Source organism: Scyliorhinus torazame, chromosome 7 (assembly GCF_047496885.1).
Source record: "Scyliorhinus torazame isolate Kashiwa2021f chromosome 7, sScyTor2.1, whole genome shotgun sequence".
Classification (NCBI taxonomy): domain Eukaryota; kingdom Metazoa; phylum Chordata; class Chondrichthyes; order Carcharhiniformes; family Scyliorhinidae; genus Scyliorhinus; species Scyliorhinus torazame.
Window position 1 is genome coordinate 152,247,721 of NC_092713.1, and position 23,062 is coordinate 152,270,782.

Sequence of the window (23,062 nt, forward strand, 5' to 3'; positions counted from 1 at the left end):
ATTCAAAGATTCTGCTTCCATTGCCTGTTGAAGAGAGTTCTAGAGACTCACAACCCTCAGAGAAAAAAAATTCTCCTCATCTCCTTCTTAAATGAGTGACCCCTTATTTTTAATGTGGGGATGCTGGTGTTGGACTGGGGTGTGCACAGTAAGAAATCTTACAACACCAGGTTAAAATCCAACAGGTTTGTTTCGAATCACTAGCTTTCGGAGCGCAGCTCCCTCCTCAGGTGAATGAAGAGGTGGGTTCCACAAACACATATATAAACAAATTCAATGATGCAAGATGATACTTTGAATGCGAGCCTTTGCAGATCCCTCTGCACCCCAGAACTCTGCAATTTCTCACAATTTAGATACGTTTATTTTATATCCTTTCTGCCAAAATGACATTATACTCCATTTGCCAAATTTTTGCCCACTCACTTAACCTTTCTATGTCTCTTTGTAGCTTGCTTCACAATTTACTTTCCTACCTATCTTTGTGTCATCAGCAAATGTATTAATGATTCCTTCAGTCCCTTCATCCAAGTCATTTATATAAATTGTAATAGGTTGAGGCCCCACATCACAGTAAATTACTTCTTCAGTTTGTCATTACAATAACCCCTTCAATATCCATTGTATTATTCATAAACTGTCTGACACCCCACCCCTCCCACCATTAAATTACTCACTTTCTGATATCCATTTCGGTGCTAAGATTTAAAAAGTCAAATTTGGTATATTGTAGCTGTAATTTTAGTCGACTACAATACACAAGCACAACTGAAACACGCAAAACAAAATAATATGACTTGCAATTGCATAATAAAATAGACAAATAAATCACATACTTGGTGAAATTGGCAAGATTCTGGATGACTTTGGCGATGAGGGTGAGCGTGCGAGACGTTCGATCATCTGGGTACTCCTGCATCAGGCCAAAGAGGCTGGGTGACATAATGGCTGGGCAGAGGAAACGCAGGAAGAGTGAGGCACTGATTAGGCGCTCACTGATATCATGCTTCCCACGATTTAAACATTGCTGTTTCCATGAGGCGAAGACTTCTTTCAGCTCACGCGGAAACACACTGGAAAAAATGTAGGAAAGAAAAAGAGTGGCAAACATGCCCATTCTGATCCACACAGATCTTGATCTATTACATTCCCTTCAGACCAAATAATAATAATCTTTATTGTCACAAGTAGGCTTACATTAACACTGCAATGAAGTTACTGTGAAAAGCCCCGAGTCGCCACATTCCGGCACCTGTTCAGGTACACAGGGAGAATTCAGAATGTCCAAATTACCTAACAGCACGTCTTTCGGGATTTGTGGGAGCAAACCCGAGGAAACCCACGCAGACACAGGGAGAATGTGTAGACTCCGCACAGACAGTGGCCCAAACCGGGAATCGAACCTGCGCCCTGGAGCTGTGAAGCAACAGTGCTATCCACTGTGCTACCGTGCTGCTACTGATTGGTGAATAAGTGGAGCTCACCTCATCAAAACTTAACAGCATTTTTTTCTAATCTTCCTTCAGTCAGCAATATTGTGGCAGCTGACTTTAAGATCTTCTTCAAGTGGCTCTCTGCTTAAATATACCAGCTCTGTGGAAGTATTCCATCCAGAGTACTGACCTGTCTTCTATCTTCGGTTTTGCACTGATTTTTTTGCCTGTATTTTAAATTTTCAGTGCTTATATTTTCTTCTTCTGGGCCTAATTTGACCCGATGAAGATTACCACCAAGTAATCATATCAAGAATCCAAAGATCTTGAGAAAATCACTGATTTCTGCAGATCTCTAAGCTTTCAGTGGAGAGGAAGGTGCAAAGATGCAGTCTGTGATTGGTGGGAGAAAATATAAATTCCATGGTGATAGATTACAGCAAAGCTAAATTAATTCAATATAAACAAAACTAAATACTGCCTCACCTTCTAGCCTCCACACATTCAACGGATCATCCTCCACCATTTCTGTCACCAAACCCCTTTCAGCATTCCAGAGGGACCATTCCTTCTGCAATACCATGGTATTGCAATCATTCCAGTCTCTCTAGCTACCTTTCCCACAGCACCTTCTCAAGCAAGTGCAGGATACACTCTTTTGCCTGCCCCCTTACCACCCACCAGATACCCAAACGTTACTTCCAGATAAAATATTGGTTTCTTGTACTGCTTTCAATTTAATATATTGCACTCAATGCTCATCATGAAATCTCCTCTGCACTGGGGGATGCAGGTTGGGTAAACCACTTTGTGGAAAACCTACATTCGGACTGCAGCGTGCAAGCTTTCAGTTGCCTGGTATTCTAATTCTCCATCTCTCCCTGATCTGCAGTCGTAGTAGTGTATGGGGTTTTCCACATGTGAACTGAATGGGCTGAATGGTTTATCTCATGCTTACGATCTTGTGGCAGTGCCAATACATCACCTGCATGATGTAACATGGTTAGAAAACTAGACCTACTCTTCAAAAAGGCTACAATTATTTTTTCAGCTGTGATTTCCCTCAACATCTCTCTGAAGACTGTCTCTTACCAGTAGGAGTTGATGATTTTGCAGAATGCCAGTTCACAGCACATCTTGAGGTTACTCTGATGTTCTGGTAGTTCGTTGGATGAACACTTACTTTGGTCCACCTCGCAATTTTCATCTGATTCATAAAGTGCCTTTATGAACTCTCCTGAAGCAGAACACAAGCAAGATGAATTGGCGAGTTAATGATGATTAACACATAAAATAGAATTCAGTTAGTTAAAGCTCTATATTTTCAACCAAATTAAGTGCAGTACATCCCCTTCATCTAAGAGGACCAAACTTGTGCCTTGATGGACCTCTGCATTAACCAAACATCATTAAACATTCGAGTCACTGATGTCTCATTAGCACAAAGTACAATTCCAGCTCCACTGACAAAAAAGTGACAAAACTAATCCCACCTTGCAGCCAACCCATCCTTAATTAATTGAAGAGTCTACAATCCAATAATCCTGCTTTATGGGATGCAAGAGATGTAGCAAGAATCATCAAAATAATGCTGGATAGTTTTTCAAATATTAAAGACCAATCTGTCAGACCTTGCATCCTCCAGAAGGTTATAATTACATACTGCTGACCAACTGGTCCCTTCTGTATCTCATGGGTAGAACTGTCTATGGTCACACAGATAGCAAATGTACTATACATCACTAAAGCTTTATGGGTCTTAAAATTTATTTTCTAGGTCACATAATAATTACATTACATTAGACACCTGTGGTTCAGTCGCCACAGGAACATATACACACAGTGCATGTCACTGAGGAGTGCTTCCTTACAATCAGGGCTTGTGATATACGAGTCTTGTAGCCAACACATATTTGATCTGCTTATATGAAGGGTTCAGAATGAAGTAAACTAGTTGAATTTATTGGGGAAAAGACAATTCGGATTTGTATTCCAAGTCAAAGGGAATCTCAATCAGGGTAAGTAGAACATTTATTGAAAATTAATAAGAACATAAGCACAGGCAGGTCTAGAGACATAAATTGAAATTTTAATTCGTAAAATAATTAATTAATTAAACATTAAGTTGGCAGGGCATCTTTATAAATTGCACAGCTACAGAATGTGGGAATTTGTGGACATTACTGTGATCCAAGGCAAACGTGCCTGCAGTAAGTGTCTGTGGTTGGAGGACCTTCGGCTCAGAGCCATTGAGCTGGAGGCTGAGCTGTAGACACTGCGGCACAACAGGGAGGGGAAATGTTACCTGGACACTTTGTTCCAAAGGTCACACGTCTTAGACTAGGCAAAAATTTAGAGTTGGTGAATGGATTTGTTTATTGGCATGTGCACCGCGGTACAGTGACAAGTATTTTTCTGTGAGCAGCTCAACAGATCATTCTGTACATGAAAAGAAAAGAAAATACATAATAGGGCATCACAAGGTACACAATGTAACTACATAAACACCAGGGGCGGGATTCTCTGACCCCTCGCCGGGTGGGAGAATCACCGGGGGTCAGCGTGAATCCCGCCCCCGCCCCGTTCTCCCAATTCTCCCGCCCTCCAAACACCAGCCCAGAGTGAGTCGCGCCGCCCATCTCGGAGAATGGCGGGGTTTGGCGCGACTCAATGGGCGCCGGGGTTGCCCGAATTCTCTGGCCCGCGATGGGTCGTAGTCCCGCCCGTCTGTAGCCGGGACCTGGCGGCGCGGGCGGGCTCCGAGGTTCCAGGGGGGTTGCGGGGGGATCTGGCCCCGGGACGTGCCCCCACGGTGGCCTGGCTCGCGGTCAGGGCCCACCGATCCGTGGGCGGGCCTGTGCCGTGGGGCACTCTATTGTTCCGCACCGGAGGCTGTGGTCTTCCGCCATTCCCGGTGCGGAAGCGATTCCCTCTGCGCATGCGCGGGGATGACGCCAGCAGGCGCTGGCGCTCCCGCGCATGCGCCGGCCGGCGGAGGCCCTTCGGCGCTGGTTGGCGTGGCACCAAGCCCCTATCCCGCCGGCCGGCGGGGCGCCAACCACTCCGGGGCGGGCCTAGCCCCTGAAGGTGCGGAGGATTCCGCACCTTCTGGGGCGGCCCGACGCCGGAGTGGTTCACGCCACTCCGTCCCTCCGGGACCTCCCGCCCGCCGGATACGGGAGAATCCCGCCCCATCATTGGGTGAAGTATACAGGGGTGTTGTGTTAATGAGGTCAGTCCATAAGAGGGTCGTTTAGGAGTCTGGTAACAGTGGGGAGGAAGCTGTTTTTGAGCCTGTTCATGTGTGTTCTCAGACTTTTGTATCTCCTGTCAGATGGAAGAAGTTGGAAGAATGAGTAAGCCGGGTGGGAGAGGTCTTTGATTATGCTGTCCGCTTTCCCCAGGCAACGGGAGATGTAGATGGAGTCAATGGATGGGAGGCAGGTTCGTATGATGGACTGGGCTGTGTTCACAAGTCTCTGAAGTTTCTTATGTCTTGGGCCGAGCAGTTGCCATACCAGCCTGTGATGCAGGCAGATAGGATGCTTTCTCTGGTGCACCTGCGGAAGTTGGTAAGAGTTAATGTGGACATGCCGAATTTCCATAGTTTCCTGAGGAAGTATAGGCACTGTTGTGCTTTCCTGGTGGTAGTGTCAACATGGGTGGACCAGGACAGGTTTTTGGAGATGTGTACCCCCAGGAATTTGAAGCTGCTAACCATCCTAGGCTGGTTTAGCTCAGTGGGCTAGACAGCTGGTTTGTTATGCAGAACAAGGCCAGCAGCGCGACTTCAATTCCCGTACCAGCTTACCCGAACAGGCGCCGGAATGTGGCGACTGGATGCTTTCCACAGTAACTTCATACTTGCGACAATAAAATATTATTATATTATTACATATCTCCACCTCGCCCCTGTTGATGCTGACAGGGGGGTGTACAGTACTTTGTTTCCTGAAGTCAATGACCTGCTCTTCAGAGGTAGGTTAGAGGTAGGAGGGTGTGACTGTGAGTCAGGCAGTTATGGGGAATTGACATGTAGTGTGGGAGGAGCCTCAGCCCCTGACTTTGTCCAACAGGTACGAAGGGCTTGTTACATGTGTGGATGAGGGGAAGGACCACAGTGGATGAACAGACTGACCATGGCACCAAGATGAAGGATGCCATTTAGGGGGGTAAGAAAGAGAACATGCTAAAGATAGTATAGTCAGGAGGATAGATATCATTCTCTTCAGCAGTGGCTGGTTGTGTTACCTGCTTCGTGCCAGAGTTAAGGACTTCACCTCATTGCTGGAAAGGAACTTGAAGTGTGAGTGGGAGGGTCCAGTTACTGTGGTCCACATGAGAACTAATGACATAGGTAGAACTAGGAATGATGTTCTGCAAAGTGAATTGGAGGAATTACGGCCAAATTAAAGCACAGAACATCAACGGTAATTTTTTCCGAATTGTCCCTGCCCCAACTGCCAATCGGAAGAGGGTGAAGCAGATTAAAGAATTAAATGCATGACTCAAAGAGTGGTGTGTGAAGAAAGGGTTTTGATTCCTGAGACACTAGCATTGGTACTCAGGGGAGAGTGAGTTATTCCTCTGGAATGGGCTCTACTTGTACTGAGCTGGCACCAGTGTCCTGGCTGTTTGTATAACTAAGGCTGTGGACACGGCTTTAAACTATGAAATGTATTGGGTGGGTGGGGGTGATTTAGAAATCCAAAGAGAAAGGTTAAGGCATCAGAACAGTATCGCGATGTGGATAAAGGCAAACTGAGTGTACAGAAAAGGACAAAGTTCAACAAAAACTGCACATCAGCAAATAAGGTAATTGGAGGGGGACAGAGTAAAAAAAATCAAATTCATGTTTTTTTATCTGAATGCACAAACCATCTGCAATAAGTTAGATTAATTAGTGGCACAAATAGTGATAAATAGTTTTGCGCTAATCATTATGACAGTAACATGGTTACAATGTGATCAAGTGTGGAAAATAAATATTCCTGGATAGACAATATTTCAGAAAGGCAGACAGAATGGCAAAGGAGGAGGGGTAGCCCTGATAGTCATGGATGACACAAAGATATTGGTGAGAAAAGATCAGCATAGATGCTGAAGTAGAATCAGTACGGATGAGTATTCAGAATAGCAAGAATCAGAAAACATTTGTGGGAATAGTTTATATTCCCCCTAACAGTAAGTTATATGATAGGACATAGCATCAAACACAGAATTATTGGAGCTTGTAACAACGACAATGTAAAAATTGTGAGGCAAATTAATCTTCGTATGGACTGGGACAATCAAATTGACAAAAGTGGTGTCGACGATGAATTTGTAGGATGTTTACATGACAGTTCCTTGGAGTAATACATCTTGGATCTAATATTGTGTAATGAAGCAGGGTTAATTTGTAATGTCATAGTAAAAGATCCACCAGGAATTAGTGATCATAATACAATTAAATTCCATGTTAAGTTTGAAAGTGACATATTTCAATCACCAATAAGAATTTCAAACTTAAACAAAGCCAATTACACAGGTATTAAGGGAGAACTGACTAAGATTAATTGGGTAAATAGAATAAAAGGTACAGTGGTAAATGAGCAATGTGAAACATTTAAAGAAACAATTCAAAATATTCAACAAAAATACATTCCATTGGAGTAAAAAATTCCATGATTCTATGAAAAACTCAGCATGAAAGATGCATCCGAGGTTTACTTCGGAAATTAAGGATTTAAAGTTTGCAAAATGTAGCAACAAGTCTGAGGATTGGGTGTGTTTTAGAAACCAATAAAGAACCACCAAAATGTTGATTTAAAAAAGGGAAAAAAATAGAACGAGAGTGAAGTGAACCAGCTATTTCTGATAGGTAAAAGGGTCATCATAAGACTTCAATCAAGCATAACCTTAGATTACAAAAACACACAGCTTGCAGTAACAAAAAGCACAGAATTTGAAACACCCACAGGCCAGCTTGAAACAAATGCAACATTTCTACCGAAAAGTTAAATTGACATTATAAACTGTCCATTGTTCTAATGAATAGAATTGCAGAAGTTCAAATTAGTTTCATTAAAAGTATTAAACAGTACCACAATCTGATCAAGGTCAAAATAAGCACCATGACAATATGAATCCAACATTGTTCAGAATATGGGGCGGGATTCTCCGACCCCCCGCTGGGTCGGAGAATCGCCGGGGGCTGGCGTGAATCCCGCCCCTGCCGGTTGCCGAATTCTCCGGCACCGGATATTCGGCGGGGGTGGGAATCGTGGCGCGCCGGTTGGTGGGCCCCCCCGGCGATTCTCCGGCCCGCGATGGGCCAAAGTCCCGCTGCTGAAATGCCTGTCCCGCCGGCGAGAATCAAACCACCTCTCTTACCGGCGGGACAAGGCGGCGCGGGCGGGCTCCGGAGTCCTGGGGGAGAGCGCGGGGCGATCTGGCCCCGGGGGGTGCCCCCACGGTGGCCTGGCCCGCGATCGGGGCCCACCGATCCGCGGGCAGCCTGTGCCGTGGGGGCACTCTTTTCCTTCCGCCTTCGCCATGGTCTCCACTATGGCGGAGGCGGAAGAGACCCCCTCCACTGCTCATGCGCGGGGATGCTGTGAGCGGCCGCTGACGCTCCCGCGCATGCGCCGCACGGCAAAGTCAATTCCGTGCCAGCTGGCGGGGCACCAAAGGCCTTTCCCGCCAGCTGGCGGGGCGGAAATCAGTCCAGCGCGGGCCTAGCCCCTCAAGGTGAGGGCTCGGCCCCTCAAGATGTGGAGAATTCCGCACCTTTGGGGCGGCGCGATGCCGAACTGATTCGCGCCGTTTTTGGCGCCGGTCGGCGGACATCGCGCCGATTGCGGAGAATCCCGCCCAAGAATAGCAAAGCGGTCAGAAGAAAAAACAGTAGAAACCAGAGCTGATTAAAAGTGTAGATCACATTCCAATCCACAACAAACATCTAAAAATGCAACATATCCACAGCTATGTTGCATACTGATAATTGACAACTAACCATCCAACCAAATGCATTTGAGACTCATCCAAGCCAATCAACACATTACAGGGGTAGGGATAGATGGAGTCAGACTGATAACATTTTCCTTAAAGAAAGAGGTCCGGGCAGCCATTTTCCATCCAGGATCACTCTATATCTTTTACCTAACTATTCGCTATCCTTATTTCGTATTTTCATATTTCCACTCTAACTTTTAAAGTCTGGGCAAGCTGTTTTGCTTCGAGCAGGGAAACCATTACTGTATTTTGAAAGTTAAATTCATTTGTAAACCACTAAGTTGATTATATCTCTGAAAGTCTTCTGCTGGCAGAGGCTTTACTGCGAACATTTGATTTGTAACCACAAGATGATCTCAAACTCTCAATTATAATCAATAGACACAATACAAATTTCATTTCGCACCCGAGACGTGTAACTTCAATTTCTACTGAGTTCAAAGTGTATACAAGACTACACTTAAACCGCATGGTAGATTTCAACAGAGAGTAAAAAAGCCAAAAGCGTAAAAACAGATTGCAAGAGCTTCTGTCAGTATACACAAAGGAAGAACGTAGCTAAAGTAAATATTGGCCTCCATAGAAGTAGAGGCAGGAGAAATTATCATGGGGAATGAAGAAATGGCAGAGGCATTGAACAAATATTTTGTGCATCATCTACTGTGAAATATAAAATAAAATCTGGACCTGATGGCCTACACCCTAGGGTTCTAAAAGACATATCTGCAGGTAGTGGACGCATTATTTATGATTTTCTAAAATTCCTCAGATTGGGAATGGTCCTGTCAGAATGTATGTTGGAAAATGTTACACTGCTTTTCAAGAAGGAGGGAGGAAACAGTGAGCCTAACACAGTTCTTGAGAAAATGCTGGAATCTATTATTAAGTAAGTCCTAACAATGCATTGTATGATTGGAAGTCAACATGTTTTTACTGTAGGAAAATCTTGTTCAACAAATTTATTAGAGTTTGTTGAGAGTGTAACTAGTAGGGTAGATAAAGAGGAGCCAATAGATGAAGCATACCTGGATTTCCAAAAGGCATTCGATAAAGGTGCCAAACAAAAGATAAGGTCATTAGACTTGGGAGTAATATTTTGCATGGTTCGAGGATTGGTTAATAGACAGAAAGAAGAGAGTGGGCATACATGTTGCTTTTTCAAGTTGGCAGACAGTGAATAGTGGAGTGCTGCAAGGATCAGTGCTGGGGCCTCAGCTATTTCCAATCCATTTTAATGACTTAGATGAAGAAGCAAAGAGTAATATTTTTAAATTTACTGATAATACAAAGCTAAGTGGAAAGGTAAGCTGTGGGGAGTACATGGAGAGACATAGGCAGGTTAAGTGAGTGGGCAAAATGATAGTAGATGGAATATAATGCAGGGAAGTATTCACTTTTTAAGGATAGAAAAGCAGATTAAAAAAAATGAGAAACCTGTAAGTATTAATCTTCAAAGAGACTTTGATGTGCTCATACAAGAAACACAGAAAGCTAGCATGCAAGTACAGCAAGCAACTAGGAAGGCAAATGGCATATTAGCCTTTATTATTGCAAGGGGATTGGTATACAGGAATAAAGAACGTGCTACAATTATATGGGCTTTGGTGTAATCACACCTGGAATAGTGTGTGCCATTTTGGCCTCTATATTTAAGGGAGGATATACTTGCAGTGAAGGTGGTACAGCAAAGGTTCACTAAATTGGTCCTTGGGATAAGGGGGGGTTCTATGATAAGAGGTTGAGTAAATTGGGCCTACATTTTCCGAAATTTAGAGTAATGAAACATACAAGATTCTGAAGGGATTTTTTTCCCCCCCTTAATCTTTCACGGGATGTGGACTTCGCTGGCAAGTCCAATATTTGTTCCCAACCCCTAATTGCCCTCAAACTGAATGGTATGCCAGGCCATTTCAGAGGGTGGTTAAGAGTCAACCACATTGTTGTAGGTCTGGAGTTACATGTAGGCCAGATCAGCTTAGGATGGCAGATTTCCTTCCCGAAAGGACGTTAGTGAATTGATAGTTTCATGGTCACCAACACCAAAACAGACTTTCAATTACAGATTTATTATCTTTGAATTTTCAAGTTCTGCCAGCCAGTAGCCATGGTGGGATTTGAACCCATGTCCCCAGAGCATTAGCCTGGGAGTCTGGATGACTAGTCTAGTGACATTACACCACCATCTCCCCAGAGTACTAACTTGATAGGGTGGACATGGAAAGATTGTTTTCGCTGGTCGGGGAATCTGGGGGCACAGTTTCAGGACAAGGGGCCGATCATTTAGGACTGAGATGAGGAGAAATTACTTCATTCAAAGGGTTGTAAATCTTTGGAATTCGGAGCCTTTTGAGTGCTCCATTGTTGAATACATCTGAGGCTGGAGTAGACAGATTTTTTTTTCAAGGGATATTGGAGTGGATAGGAAAGTGGAGTTGAAACCCACGATATTACTGAGTGGTACAGCGGGCTCCATGGACCATGTGGTCTACACCTGCTCCTATTTCTTGTTTTCTTGTGGGAGGAGAATAAACAGCTGAATGTTAGTCCCTTCAGTGCAGTTTACGCCCTGTTGAAAAGCACATGCTGCAACTGTGTGCTTTGGAAGTTTATCCCTACTCAAGTGCCTTGGTTGATAATAGAATGTGTAACAAAGTAAGTCGAGCAGATACCCTGCACATTGTGCATCACTGTAAAATGATACGAGCAACTTACCAACACAAAAGGTGGTGCAGTGTGCCAGCAGTTAAACTTGTATGAGTTCAGACCCCCTTGAGCAGGTTGTGTAACATCATATGGGCTAAACATCAGCTACAGTGAAATTGCAGCCAATAGAAAGTACACCTCCAAAAGTAGAGTGCCAAACAATGTACTTTTTCATTTACCTATCTGTGTTCAAGGAAAGTGGGCTGTTGTGTATTCTCTTGACCAGCATTAAGATGTCATTGAAATGTGGACATTGAAATGAAATGAAAATCGTTTATTGGCACAAGTAGGCTTCAAATGAAGTGACTGTGAAAAGCCCCTAGTCGCCACATTCTGGCGCCTGTTCGGGGAGTCTGGTAAGGGAATTGAACCTGTGCTGCTGGCCCCTGCCTTAGTCTGCTTTAAAAGCCAGCTATTTAGCCTTGTGCTAAACCATTGGTAAACAAACAAGAGATCTGCACACATGTCTGGATACAGATGTGCATTGCTTAGCCTTGCTCGGGTTCAACATTTTATATCTCACACCAGCTTATTAGAAACCACCACTCTCCCAAAGTCGTTGCACTACAGCATCAGTAATCAAACAATCCAGTGGAATCGGTGAACACTTACCTAAGGCATCGTGGAGGTACTTTTGCCCGACAAGCTTCAAATACTCCTCTATGGCTTTTGTTGCTAAGGTGTTTTCCCTGAAGAGAAGGACATCATGTTCCCCACATCGATCCACCTCAGACATTACCAAGTCTGTAAGGAAGTCCTGAAAGGAGTCAGAATTAAAAGCTTGAATGCTAGGTAATAGCTCATGTTCGAGACTGCAATTAAAAATAAAGTTAACTGGCAAGAGCACTTACTCACTGCTACAAACACGAGTGATTAAGGGGAATCTGTGGAGGCAGTTTAGGGCAGCATAATAGTGGCTATTATGGTGATGTATGCTTGGGCATTAAAACCAAATATTGCCACTGTGATCTTGGCAATTATAATACTGGATAATTTTTAATGACATGATCCTTATATATTTAGTGTCTAACAGTAAAATGATCAAAACATCTGATCAGTAAATATGAATTTAAGTCAAATATATTTATGACATATAACTTTGATCTAAGAATATTTATTCCCAGCATTGATAATTATTTCCTGGTCCAGAATTGCTGTACTGGATTATATTGACACAATATCTCAGTACCTTTCCTTGCCCCAGTTTAACATCAATTTAATATTATTCACTGAGGGACCAGTTATCAGTCAGCAGACATGGGAAGTTTTCACCATTCATTTGATCAGGAGCAAAGGACAGCAAGCACCCTTGGATTCTCTCCTTCCAACTCAGATGGACAATCCGAACTAGACACCACATTAGACAGGAGTTGCAGCATCAGAGACTCCACAGTTAGAAAGAATGAAAGGATAAACATTAATCTTCCTTCTTATTTTGGGCTGTGTGTGATGTTAATGAGCTGGTGTGGGTGGTTTTACTGCAGGTATCGGCTTGCATGAATTACTGAGGCTGACAGTGTGCTGCAGCCAAATTATCAGCAGTGATATAGTAATTAACCTAGGTATTTGTCAGTCATAAATAAGTTAATGTATCTCAATCACAGTGCCAAGCAGACTTCCATTTCTAACAGCTATCAGGTAAACAAAAAGACTGCAAATGACAGCAAAGCAACGAGATATCAATAAATTACTTTGCAAGAAATTGATTTTTTAAAAAGTGGCAGCACACGACGTCATAATAATTCCGTCTACATTTCTCAGTTAATGTGAGATTCCATTCAGTAAAACATGGAAGGATAAAACCGGGCATTTGTTCTGCTAGCTTTTCTGGCTTGCACCCACCTCCCACCACCGAGCCCAGGTGGAGGCTCAATGCACCTCAACAATCTGCTTGCTCTCCGTGATGGAGGAATTCAACTGATGAGATAAAGCTCCAGGTTATTCACTCTTAACCAGCGTTTACACGCATTAGGTTTGTGTAAATTTTCTGAGGCTCCAAAATAAACACTCCGGCACACCTCCAAAGGTTCAGAAGTTCTAAAACAGGGAGTCACTAGAGGAATTTGAAGTTAATCCACTCGAATTACAACACTGAATTATTTCTCTCAGAAATCACAGGAGTGGTTTAGGAGGATTAAATTGCCAAATTTCCATTAACTTTATCTCTGCAAAGAGGAGGAAAATATTTCACTTAAAGCAGTGTGCTCAAAGCCTCAAATTTCTATGATGGAAAGCAGTTCCAGTCCTTTGGCCTTAATAGGATTTTTAAAAAAAAACTACTTTTTATTAAGAGAACAGAGCACGTTGCAGTGTTGTTCAGTGGAAAGCAACTCGGAGAAAAGATGAGATGGAGAGTCAGAGCATCTGGGTAATTTGCTGATTTGACCATACAAGTGTGCCCACGTGTGCTTAATGCAGGAAATAAAAGATCAGTAACAGCAGTGGCATTTGTAAATGTGAGCAGACTATGCCAGGGAACTTCTTTTTAATTCTTCATGAAAAGACGATATCGTCAGAGAGGCTGATTGAAGCTGCAGTGAGATGGGTAACATAGATAACACAATTAAGAGACTGAATTATGCAATGATATATTCTGGTAATTGGTGCACAATATAAAGTACACAAAATAGAAGAGCACAATATAGAAAAATGCACTGTAAAAGGATAAAGTAGAGGGTTACATGACTAGGGTGCCATATATTGGTGCATCGAGAGTAGTGAAATGAACTATTATGAGCCTGAACACTGTCCTGCTGGAAACTGTGCATATGTGGATGGCAGGCGATGTCAAGACTGAGCTTGGCTATGATGGCTATTCCCAGCTCAACAACATATTGACCTTAACATTTCGGATGAAAGGTCATAAGTATAGGCTGGGCAGCACAGTGGCGCACTGGTTAGCATTGCTGCCTCATGGCGCTGAGGTCACAGGTTCGATTCCGGCTCTGGGTCACTGCCCGTATGGAGCTTGCACATTCTCCCCGTGTTTGCGTGGGTTTCGCCCCCACAACCCAAAGATGTGCAGGGTAGGTGGATTGGTCACACTAAATTGTCCCGTAATTGGAAAAAATGAATTGGGTAATCTAAACTAAAAAAATAAATAAATAAATATAGGCTGAGGGGCAGTAGATTAAGAATTGAAATGAAAAGGAACTACTTCTCGCTGAGAGTGACGAATTTGTGGAACTTGCTGTCCCATAGTGCAGTGGAATCGGAGTTATTAAATGGTTTCAAGAAGGAGATAAGATACATTTCTGATAAAGAATGGGTGAAAAGGATATTGGGAACAGGTAGGGAGGTGGATCTGAGACCAGGCAGAGATCCACCATGATCTGATTGAATGGCAGAGCAGGCTCGAAGGGCGGAATTGCGGACTTCTGCTCTAATTCCTATGTAACTTCCACTTTGGTGCAGTGCTATTTGGTTGCTCGGCATGGGTGTCGTGAGGGGGGGTGATGTGTTGGGTAAGCTGGGTCTGCGATTACTGTAGCAGAGAGAGACAAGCTTCCAACACTTGAAGAAATGCAACTCTATTTTATTAAACTCTTAACGATTAAACATACTTTAACTGTGGGTTGACACTATGCTGAGATGACTGGAGACCTGAGGCTAACCTGACCAGACTATCTTACTACCACATGGTGGATGTTCTAGTTGTCGCTCACAGGCTCGGACTGTCTCAGAGGCTGCATCCCAAGAGAGCGGGAAAACTAGTGCCCTCTGGCTTTATAGTGGCCGTGTCCTGTCTGGTGATTGGCTGCTATGTTCTGTATGTTCATTGGTCATCCTTTGTTTTTTTAAAAAATATATATTTTGTTAGAGTTTTCAAACACAACTCCACCCCCCCCCTCCGCCCCCACCCTCCCCCTGGGTTGGTGCTGCTGGCCATCTATCTTCCCTCTAACATTCCGCTAGGTAGTCGAGGAACGGTTGCCACCGTCTGGTGAACCCTTGAGCCGATCCTCTCAGCGCAAACTTCATCTGCTCTAGTTTTATGAACCCCGCCATATCGTTTATCCAGGCCTCCAGTCCAGAGGGTTTCGCTTCCTTCCACATGAGTAAAATCCTACGCCGGGCTACTAGGGACGCAAAGGCCACGACATCGGCCTCTTTCGCCTCCTGCACTCCCGGCTCATCCGCTACTCCAAATATAGCTAACCCCCAGCCTGGCTTGACCCGGACCTTCACCACCTTCGAGATCACTCCCGTCACTCCCCTCCAATACCCCTCCAGTGCCGGACACAACCAAAACATATGTGTGTGGTTCGCCGGGCTTCCCCCGCACCTCCCACACTTGTCCTCCACTCCGAAGAACCTGCTCAACCTTGCTCCCGTTATGTGTGCTCTATGCAGCACCTTAAATTGGATCAGGCTAAGCCTGGCACACGAGGAAGAGGAATTTACCCTGCTTAGGGCATCAGCCCACAAACCCTCCTCAATCTCCTCCCCAAGCTCTTCTTCCCATTTTCCCTTCAGTTCGCCACCAACTCCTCCCCCTCTTCTCTCATCTCCCGGTATATCTCTGACACTTTGCCCTCCCCGACCCACACCCCCGAAAGCACCCTGTCCTGGATCCCTTGTGTCGGGAGCAGCGGAAATTCCCTCACCAGTTGTTTCGTGAACGCTCTCACCTGCATATATCTAAAGAAATTTCCCCGGGGCAGCTCATACTTTTCCTCAAGCGCTCCCAAGCTCGCAAACGTCCCGTCTATAAATAAATCTCCCACTCTCCTGATTCCTACCCAGTGCCAGCTCTGGAATCCTCCGTCCAGCCTCCCTGGGGCAAACCTATGGTTGTTCCTGATCAGGGACCACACCGAGGCTCCCAGCACACCCCTCTGTCGCCTCCATTGCCCCCAGATACTTAATGTTGCCGCCACCACTGGGTTCGTGGTAAATTTTTTTGGGGAGAGCGGTAGTGGCGCCGTCACCAGCGCTTTTAAACTCGTCCCTTTGCAGGACTTCATCTCCAACCTTTTCCACGCCGCTCCCTCTCCCTCTATCATCCATTTACGAATCATCGCCACGTTGGCGGCCCAGTAGTAGTCGCCCAAATTCGGCAACGCCAGTCCCCCTCTGTCTCTGCTACGTTGTAGGAACCCCCTCCTTACCCTCGGGGCCTTCCCTGCCCACACGAAGCTCGTGATGCTCCTATCTATTTTTTTAAAGAAGGCCTTAGTGATCAGTATAGGGAGACATTGGAACACAAATAGGAACCTCGGGAGGACCATCATCTTAATTGCCTGCACTCTGCCCGCCAGTGACAGCGGCTGCATGTCCCACCTTTTGAAATCCTCTTCCATTTGTTCCACCAGCCGTGTCAGATTGAGTCTGTGTAAGGTTCCCCAGCTCCTGGCTATCTAAATCCCCAGGTATCGGAAGTTTCTTTCCACTCTTAGCGGTAGGCCATCTATCCCTCTACTCTGGTCCCCAGGGTGTATCACAAAAAGCTCACTCTTTCCCATGTTAAGCCTATATCCCGAGAAATCTCCAAACTCCCTCAATATCTGCATGACCTCTGTCATCCCCCCCACTGGGTCCGTCACATACAGCAGTAGGTCATCCGCGTAGAGTGACACTCGGTGTTCCTCTCCCCCTCTAATCACCCCTCTCCATTTTCTGGAGTCTCTCAGCGCTATGGCCAGTGGTTCAATTGCCAGCGCGAACAGTAATGGGGACAACGGGCATCCCTGTCTTGTTCCTCTGTGTAGTCGAAAATACTCCGATCTTTGCCGACCTGTGACCACACTTGCCGTTGGGGCCCCATAGAGGAGTTTAACCCAGCTGACAAACCCGTCCCCGAACCTGAACCTCCTCAGCAACTCCCATAGATACTCCCACTCCACCCTATCAAATGCCTTCTCTGCATCCATTGCCGCCACTATCTCTGCCTCCCCCTCTGCTGGGGGCATCATTATCACCCCTAATAGCCGTCGCACGTTGACATTTAGTTGTTTCCCCTTTACGAACCCTGTCTGGTCTTCGTGCACCACCCCCGGCACACAATCCTCTATCCTCGTTGCCAGCACCTTTGCTAGCAACTTGGCGTCCACATTTAGCAGTGAGATAGGCCTATAGGACCCGCACTGCAGCGGATCTTTATCCCGCTTCAAGATTAGCGATATCGTCGCCTCCGACATTGTCGGGGGTAGGGTGCCCCCTTCTCTGGCCTCGTTAAAGGTCCTTTCCAGCAGCGGGGCCAACAAGTCCACATATTTTCTGTAGAATTCCACCGGGAACCCATCTGGTCCCGGGGCCTTCCCTGCCTGCATGTTCCCCAGCCCCTTGGTAACCTCGTCCACCCCAATCGGCGCACCCAGGCCTTCCACCTCCTGCTCCTCCACCCTCGGGAACCTTAATTGGTCCAAAAACTGCCGCATCTCCTCTTTTCCCTCCGGGGATTGGGACCTATATAGTCTCTCGTAAAAGGTCTTAAACACCTCGTTTATCTTCCCTGCTCTCCGCACCGTAGCTCCCATTTCATCCCTAATTCCCCCTATCTCCCTCGCCGCTGTCCTCTTTCGCAGCTGATGGGCCAACAGGCGACTCGCCTTTTCCCCATATTCATATCTCATCCCCTGTGCCTTCCTCCACTGTGCCTCCGCCCTCCTTGTGGTCAACAGGTCGAACTCCGTCTGGAGTCGTCGCCTCTCCCTGTATAGTCCTTCATCCGGGGCCTCCGCATATTTTTTATCTACCCTCAAAATCTCCCCCAGTAGTCTTTCCCTTTCCTTGGCCTCTATTTTCCCCTTGTGGGCCCTGATGGAGATCAGCTCTCCTCTGACCACCGCCTTTAGTGCTTCCCATACTACTCCCACTCGGACCTCCCCGTCGTCATTGGCCTCCAGGTACCTTTCGATACATCCCCGCACCCTTCCGCAGACTCCCTCATCCGCCAGTAATCCCACATCCAGTCGCCAGAGTGAACGCTGTTCCCTCTCCTCTCCTAGTTCCAGGTCCACCCAGTGTGGGGCATGATCTGAAACAACTATGGCTGAGTACTCAGTTCCTTCCACCCTCGAGATCAGTGACCTTCCCAAAACAAAGAAATCTATCCGGGAGTACACCTTGTGAACATGGGAGAAGAAGGAGAACTCTTTGGCCATCGGCCTAACAAATCGCCACGGATCCACTCCCCCCATTTGGTCCATAAACCCCCTAAGCACCTTGGCCGCTGCCGGCCTTCTTCCGTTCCTAGATCTAGATCTATCTAACCCTGGGTCCAACACGGTGTTGAAGTTCCCCCCCCCATTATCAGGTTTCCTACCTCCAGGTCCGGGATACGTCCCAGCATCCGCTTCATAAATCCCGCGTCATCCCAATTCGGGGCATATACGTTAACCAACACGACCTCCATTCCCTGCAGTCTGCCACTCACCATCACATATCTGCCTCCGCTGTCTGCTACAATGTTCCTAGCTTCAAATGACACCCGTTTCCCCACCAGTATGGCCACCCCTCTGTTCTTTGCATCCAGCCCTGAGTGGAACACCTGTCCCGCCCATCCTTTCCTTAACCTAACTTGGTCCGCCACCTTCAGGTGCGTCTCCTGAAGCATGGCCACGTCTGCCCTCAGTTCTTTCAAGTGCGCGAACACTCGGGCCCTTTTAATCGGCCCATTTAGGCCTCTCACGTTCCACGTGATCAGCCGAACTGGGGGGCTGCCTGCCCCCCTCCCCTGTCGACTAGCTATCACCCTCTCTAGGCCAGTCCCACGTCCCGGTTCCGCGCACCCACCCGTTCCCCAGGCGGCGCATTCCCGCCCTGACCACCTTTTCTTTTACCAGTTCCTCTTCGATCTCTGCAGCAGTAACCCAGTTATCCCCCCGCCCCCGGCTAGATCCCCATCTAGCATGATTACTCCCCCCATATTGCTTCCGAACGTCAGCTGACTTCAACTGACCCCGGCTTCTCCCGCTCTCTCCTTGACGCCCCCCGTGTGGGGAACTCCCATCTACCTTGCGCCTATCTTCCCGCCACCATCTTTCTGGCGCTGGAACAAGAACAATAAGCCCCGTGTTCTCTAGAGCCGTCCCGCCCCTCGTGGCGCAGCTCCCTCTGCCGCCCCACTCCCATTCCCCATCCCCCCGCCTATGTCTCTTCTTCCCCCCCACCGGCGCCCACATTTCTCAGTGTCCCCCCTCCCCAATTTACATCTCTATATACATCAGCATTGACGTTTCCCCTCCAACATCAGTCCCTCAGTTCTGATCCAGTTTCTCGTTTTTAATGAAGGTCCATGCTTCTTCCGTCGTTTCGAAGTAGTGATGCCTCTCCTGGTGTGTGACCCACAGTCGCGCCGGCTGCAACATCCCGAACTTCACCTTCTTCTTGTGTAGCACCTCGTTGGCCCGATTAAAACTCGCCCTCCTTCTCGCCACCTCCGCACTCCAATCCTGGTACACCCGTACCACTGCATTCTCCCATCTACTACTTCGAACCTTTTTGGCCAATCTCAGAACCACCTCTCTGTCATTGAAGCGATGAAATCGCACGATCGTCGCCCTAGGTGGTTCTCCCGCCTTTGGTCTCCTCGCAGGGACCCGATGGGCCCCTTCCACTTCCAAGGGGCCCGAGGGGGCCTCAGCTCCCATTAGCGAGCGTAGCATCGTGCTCACGTAAGCCCCGCCGTCCGCTCCTTCCACTCCCTCGGGGAGACCCAGGATCCGAAGGTTCTTTCTCCGTGATCTGTTTTCTAGGACTTCAATCCTTTCAATGCACTTTTTGTGGAGCGCCTCGTGCGTCTGCATTTTGACCGCCAGGCCCAGGATCTTGTCCTCGTTGTCCGTCACCTTCTGCTCCACCACGCGGAGCTCCATCTCCTGGGTCTTTTGTGTCTCCTTAAGCCCCTCAATTGCTTGTAGCATCGGGGCCAGCACCTCCTTCTTAAGCAGCTCCACACACCGTCTCAAAAATTTGTCTTGGTCCGGCCCCCATGTCGCCTGGGCTCCCTCCGCCGCTATCTTGCTCCTTTTTCCTTCTGCCCCTGTCCTTGAGGATTCTTCGCGATCTGGCGGCCGCCGCTGATATTTTTCTTTTTCGTTGGGGGGGACTCCCTGTTGTCTCACCGCACACCGGGTTTCGTCCCGAAAAAATTCCCTGTTGGGGCTCTTAAAAGAGCCCGAAGGTCCGTTCGAGCTGGGGCCGCCGAAACGTGCGGCTTAGCTGGCCATCGCCGCAACCGGAAGTCACGCTCACCCTAACTTGAAGGTGGTTTGTGGAGGAGCTGTTGTCAAGTGACACTTAAGCCCGAAACACTTCTTCAGTGTTTCCCTCCCTACCCTCTCCTCTAACCAAAAAACAAACAACCGCTGTAAAGATCAAGAGGAAGGCTCGAGGGCAGGTAGAAGTCGAAAGAAGTTGAACCGTGACGTCACAGCCTGCAGTTAAGGGATTGGCTGATAAGTAGTTTTTCTTTTATTTTCCCTCAGGTGTTATCGTGCGGGGCGCAGAGGTTGCTGAGTGAGTGCTTGCTGAGAAGGGGAGTGAATAACAGATAAGCTCTTTCTTTCTTTTTCTTTTTTTATCTAGAGGGGATGGCAGGGAAGGTAGTGCAATGTTCCTCCTGCAGAATGTTTAAGGTGAGGGACGCCGTCAATGTCCTTGCTGATTTCATCTGTGGGAAGTGCACCCATCTCCAGCTCCTCAGAAACCGCGTTAGGGAACAGGAGCTGGAGCTGGATGAACTTCGGATCATTCGGGAGGCAGAGGTGGTCATAGATAGAAGCTTCAGGAATGTAGTTAATCCAAAGAATAAAGATAGAAGGGTGACGGTGAGAGGGGCTGGAAGGAAGCTGTCAGTACAAGGATCCCCTGTGGTCGTTCCCCTTAGTAACAAGTATACCGCTCTGGATACTGTTGGGGGGGGGGGGACTTACCAGGGGTAAGCCATGGGGTACAGGTCTCTGGCACAGAGTCTGTCCCTGTTGCTCAGAAGGGAAGGGGGAGAGGAGTAGAGCATTAGTCATTGGAGACTCCATAGTTAGGGGGATAGATAGGAGATTCTGTGGGAACGAGAGAGACTCGCGGTTGGTGTGTTGCCTCCCACGTGCCAGGGTGCGTGATGTCTTGGATCATGTTTTCGGTGTCCTTAAGGGGGAGGGGGAGCAACCCCAAGTCATGGTCCACATAGGTACTAACGACATAGGTAGGAAAAGGGATAGGGATGTAAGGCAGGAATTCAGGGAGGAAACTTAGATCTAGGACAGAGTTATTATCTCTAGGTTGTTACCCGTGCCACGTGATAGCAAGACGAGGAATAGGGCGAGAGAGGAGTTGAACATGTGGCTACAGGGATGGTGCAGGAGGGAGGGTTTCAGATTTCTGGATAATTGGGGCTCATTCTAGGGTCGGTGGGAGCTCTACAAACGGGATGGTCTGCACCTGGATCAGAGGGGTACCAATATCCTGGGGGGGGGGAAATTTGCGAATGCTCTTCGGGAGGGTTTAAACTAGTTCAGCAGGGACTTGGGAACCTGAATTGCAGCTCCAGTATACAGGAGGTTGAGAGTAGTGAGGTCATGAGTAAGGTTTCAAAGTTGCAGGAGTGTACCGGCAGGCAGGAAGGTGGTTTAAAGTGTGTCTTCTTCAATGCCAGGAACATCCGGAATAAGGTGGGTGAACTTGCGGCATGGGTTGGTACCTGGGACTTCGATGTTGTGGCCATTTCAGAGACATGGATAGAGCAGGGAGTGGAATGGTTGTTGCAGGTGCCGGGGTTTAGATATTTCAGTAAGAGCAGGGAAGGTGGTAAAAGAGGGGGAGGGGTGGCATTGTTAGTCAAGGACAGTATTACGGTGGCAGAAAGGACGTTTGATGAGGACTCGTCTACTGAGGTAGTATGTGCTGAGGTTAGAAACAGGAAAGGAGAGGTCACCCTGTTCGGGGTTTTCTATAGGCCTCTGAAAAGTTCCAGAGATGTAGAGGAAAGGATTGCAAAGATGATTCTGGATAGGAGCGAAAGCAACAGGGTAGTTGTTATGGGGGACTTTAACTTTCCAAATATTGACTGGAAACGCTATAGTTCGAGTACTTTCGATGGGTCCGTTTTTGTCCAATGTGTGCAGGAGGGTTTCCTGACACAGTATGTAGATAGGCCAACGAGAGGCGAGGCCATATTGGATTTGGTACTGGGTAATGAACCAGGACAGGTGTTAGATTTGGAGGTAGGTGAGCACTTTGGTGATAGTGAACACAATTCAATTACGTTTACTTTAGTGATGGAATGGGATAGGTATATACCGCAGTGCAAGAGTTATATCTGGGGGAAAGGCAATTATGATGCGATGAGGCAAGACGTAGGATGCATCGGATGGAGAGGAAAACTGCAGGGGATGGGCACAATGGAAATGTGGAGCTTGTTCAAGGAACAGCTACTGCGTGTCCTTGATACATATGTACCTGTTAGGCAGGGAGGAAGTGTGAGGGAAGCGAGGGAACCGTGGTTTACTATAGCAGTCGAAACACTTGTGAAGAGGAAGAAGGAGACTTAAGTAAAGATGAGACATGAAGGTTCAGTTAGAGCGCTCGAGAGTTACAAGTTAGCTAGGAAGGACCTAAAGAGAGATCTAAGAAGAGCCAGGAGGGGACATGAGAAGTCTTTAGGCATGAGAAGGGTGATTTAGCAGTTTGGATCAGAAATTGGCTAGCTGGAAGAAGACAAAGGGTGGTAGTTGATGGGAAATGTTCAGACTGGAGTCCAGTTACTAGTGGTGTACCACAAGGATCTGTTTTGGGGCCACTGCTGTTTGTCACTTTTATAAATGACCCGGAGGAGGGCATAGAAGGATGGGTGAGTAAATTTACAGATGACACTAAAGTCGGTGGAGTTGTGGACAGTGCGGAAGGATGTTACAAGTTACAGAAGGACATAGTTAAGCTGCAGCGCTGGGCTGAGAGGTGGCAAATGGAGTTTAATGCAGAAAAGTGTG

At 46.9% G+C, this 23,062-nt stretch overlaps 1 protein-coding gene across 11 annotated transcripts in view; it reads right to left on the reverse strand.

Moving 5' to 3' along the window:
* Window positions 1-23,062, reverse strand: part of rasal2 (RAS protein activator like 2) — a 757,584-nt gene that overhangs the window by 29,035 nt on the left and 705,487 nt on the right. For all 11 annotated transcript variants that reach the window (XM_072511669.1, XM_072511668.1, XM_072511666.1 and 8 more), the window contains 3 exons: window positions 11,745-11,889; window positions 2,526-2,670; window positions 837-1,073 (listed from right to left, as the gene is read on the reverse strand). In XM_072511669.1, coding sequence (XP_072367770.1) covers window positions 837-1,073; window positions 2,526-2,670; window positions 11,745-11,889 — 527 coding nt within the window. The remainder of the gene's footprint in view (window positions 1-836; window positions 1,074-2,525; window positions 2,671-11,744; window positions 11,890-23,062) is intronic.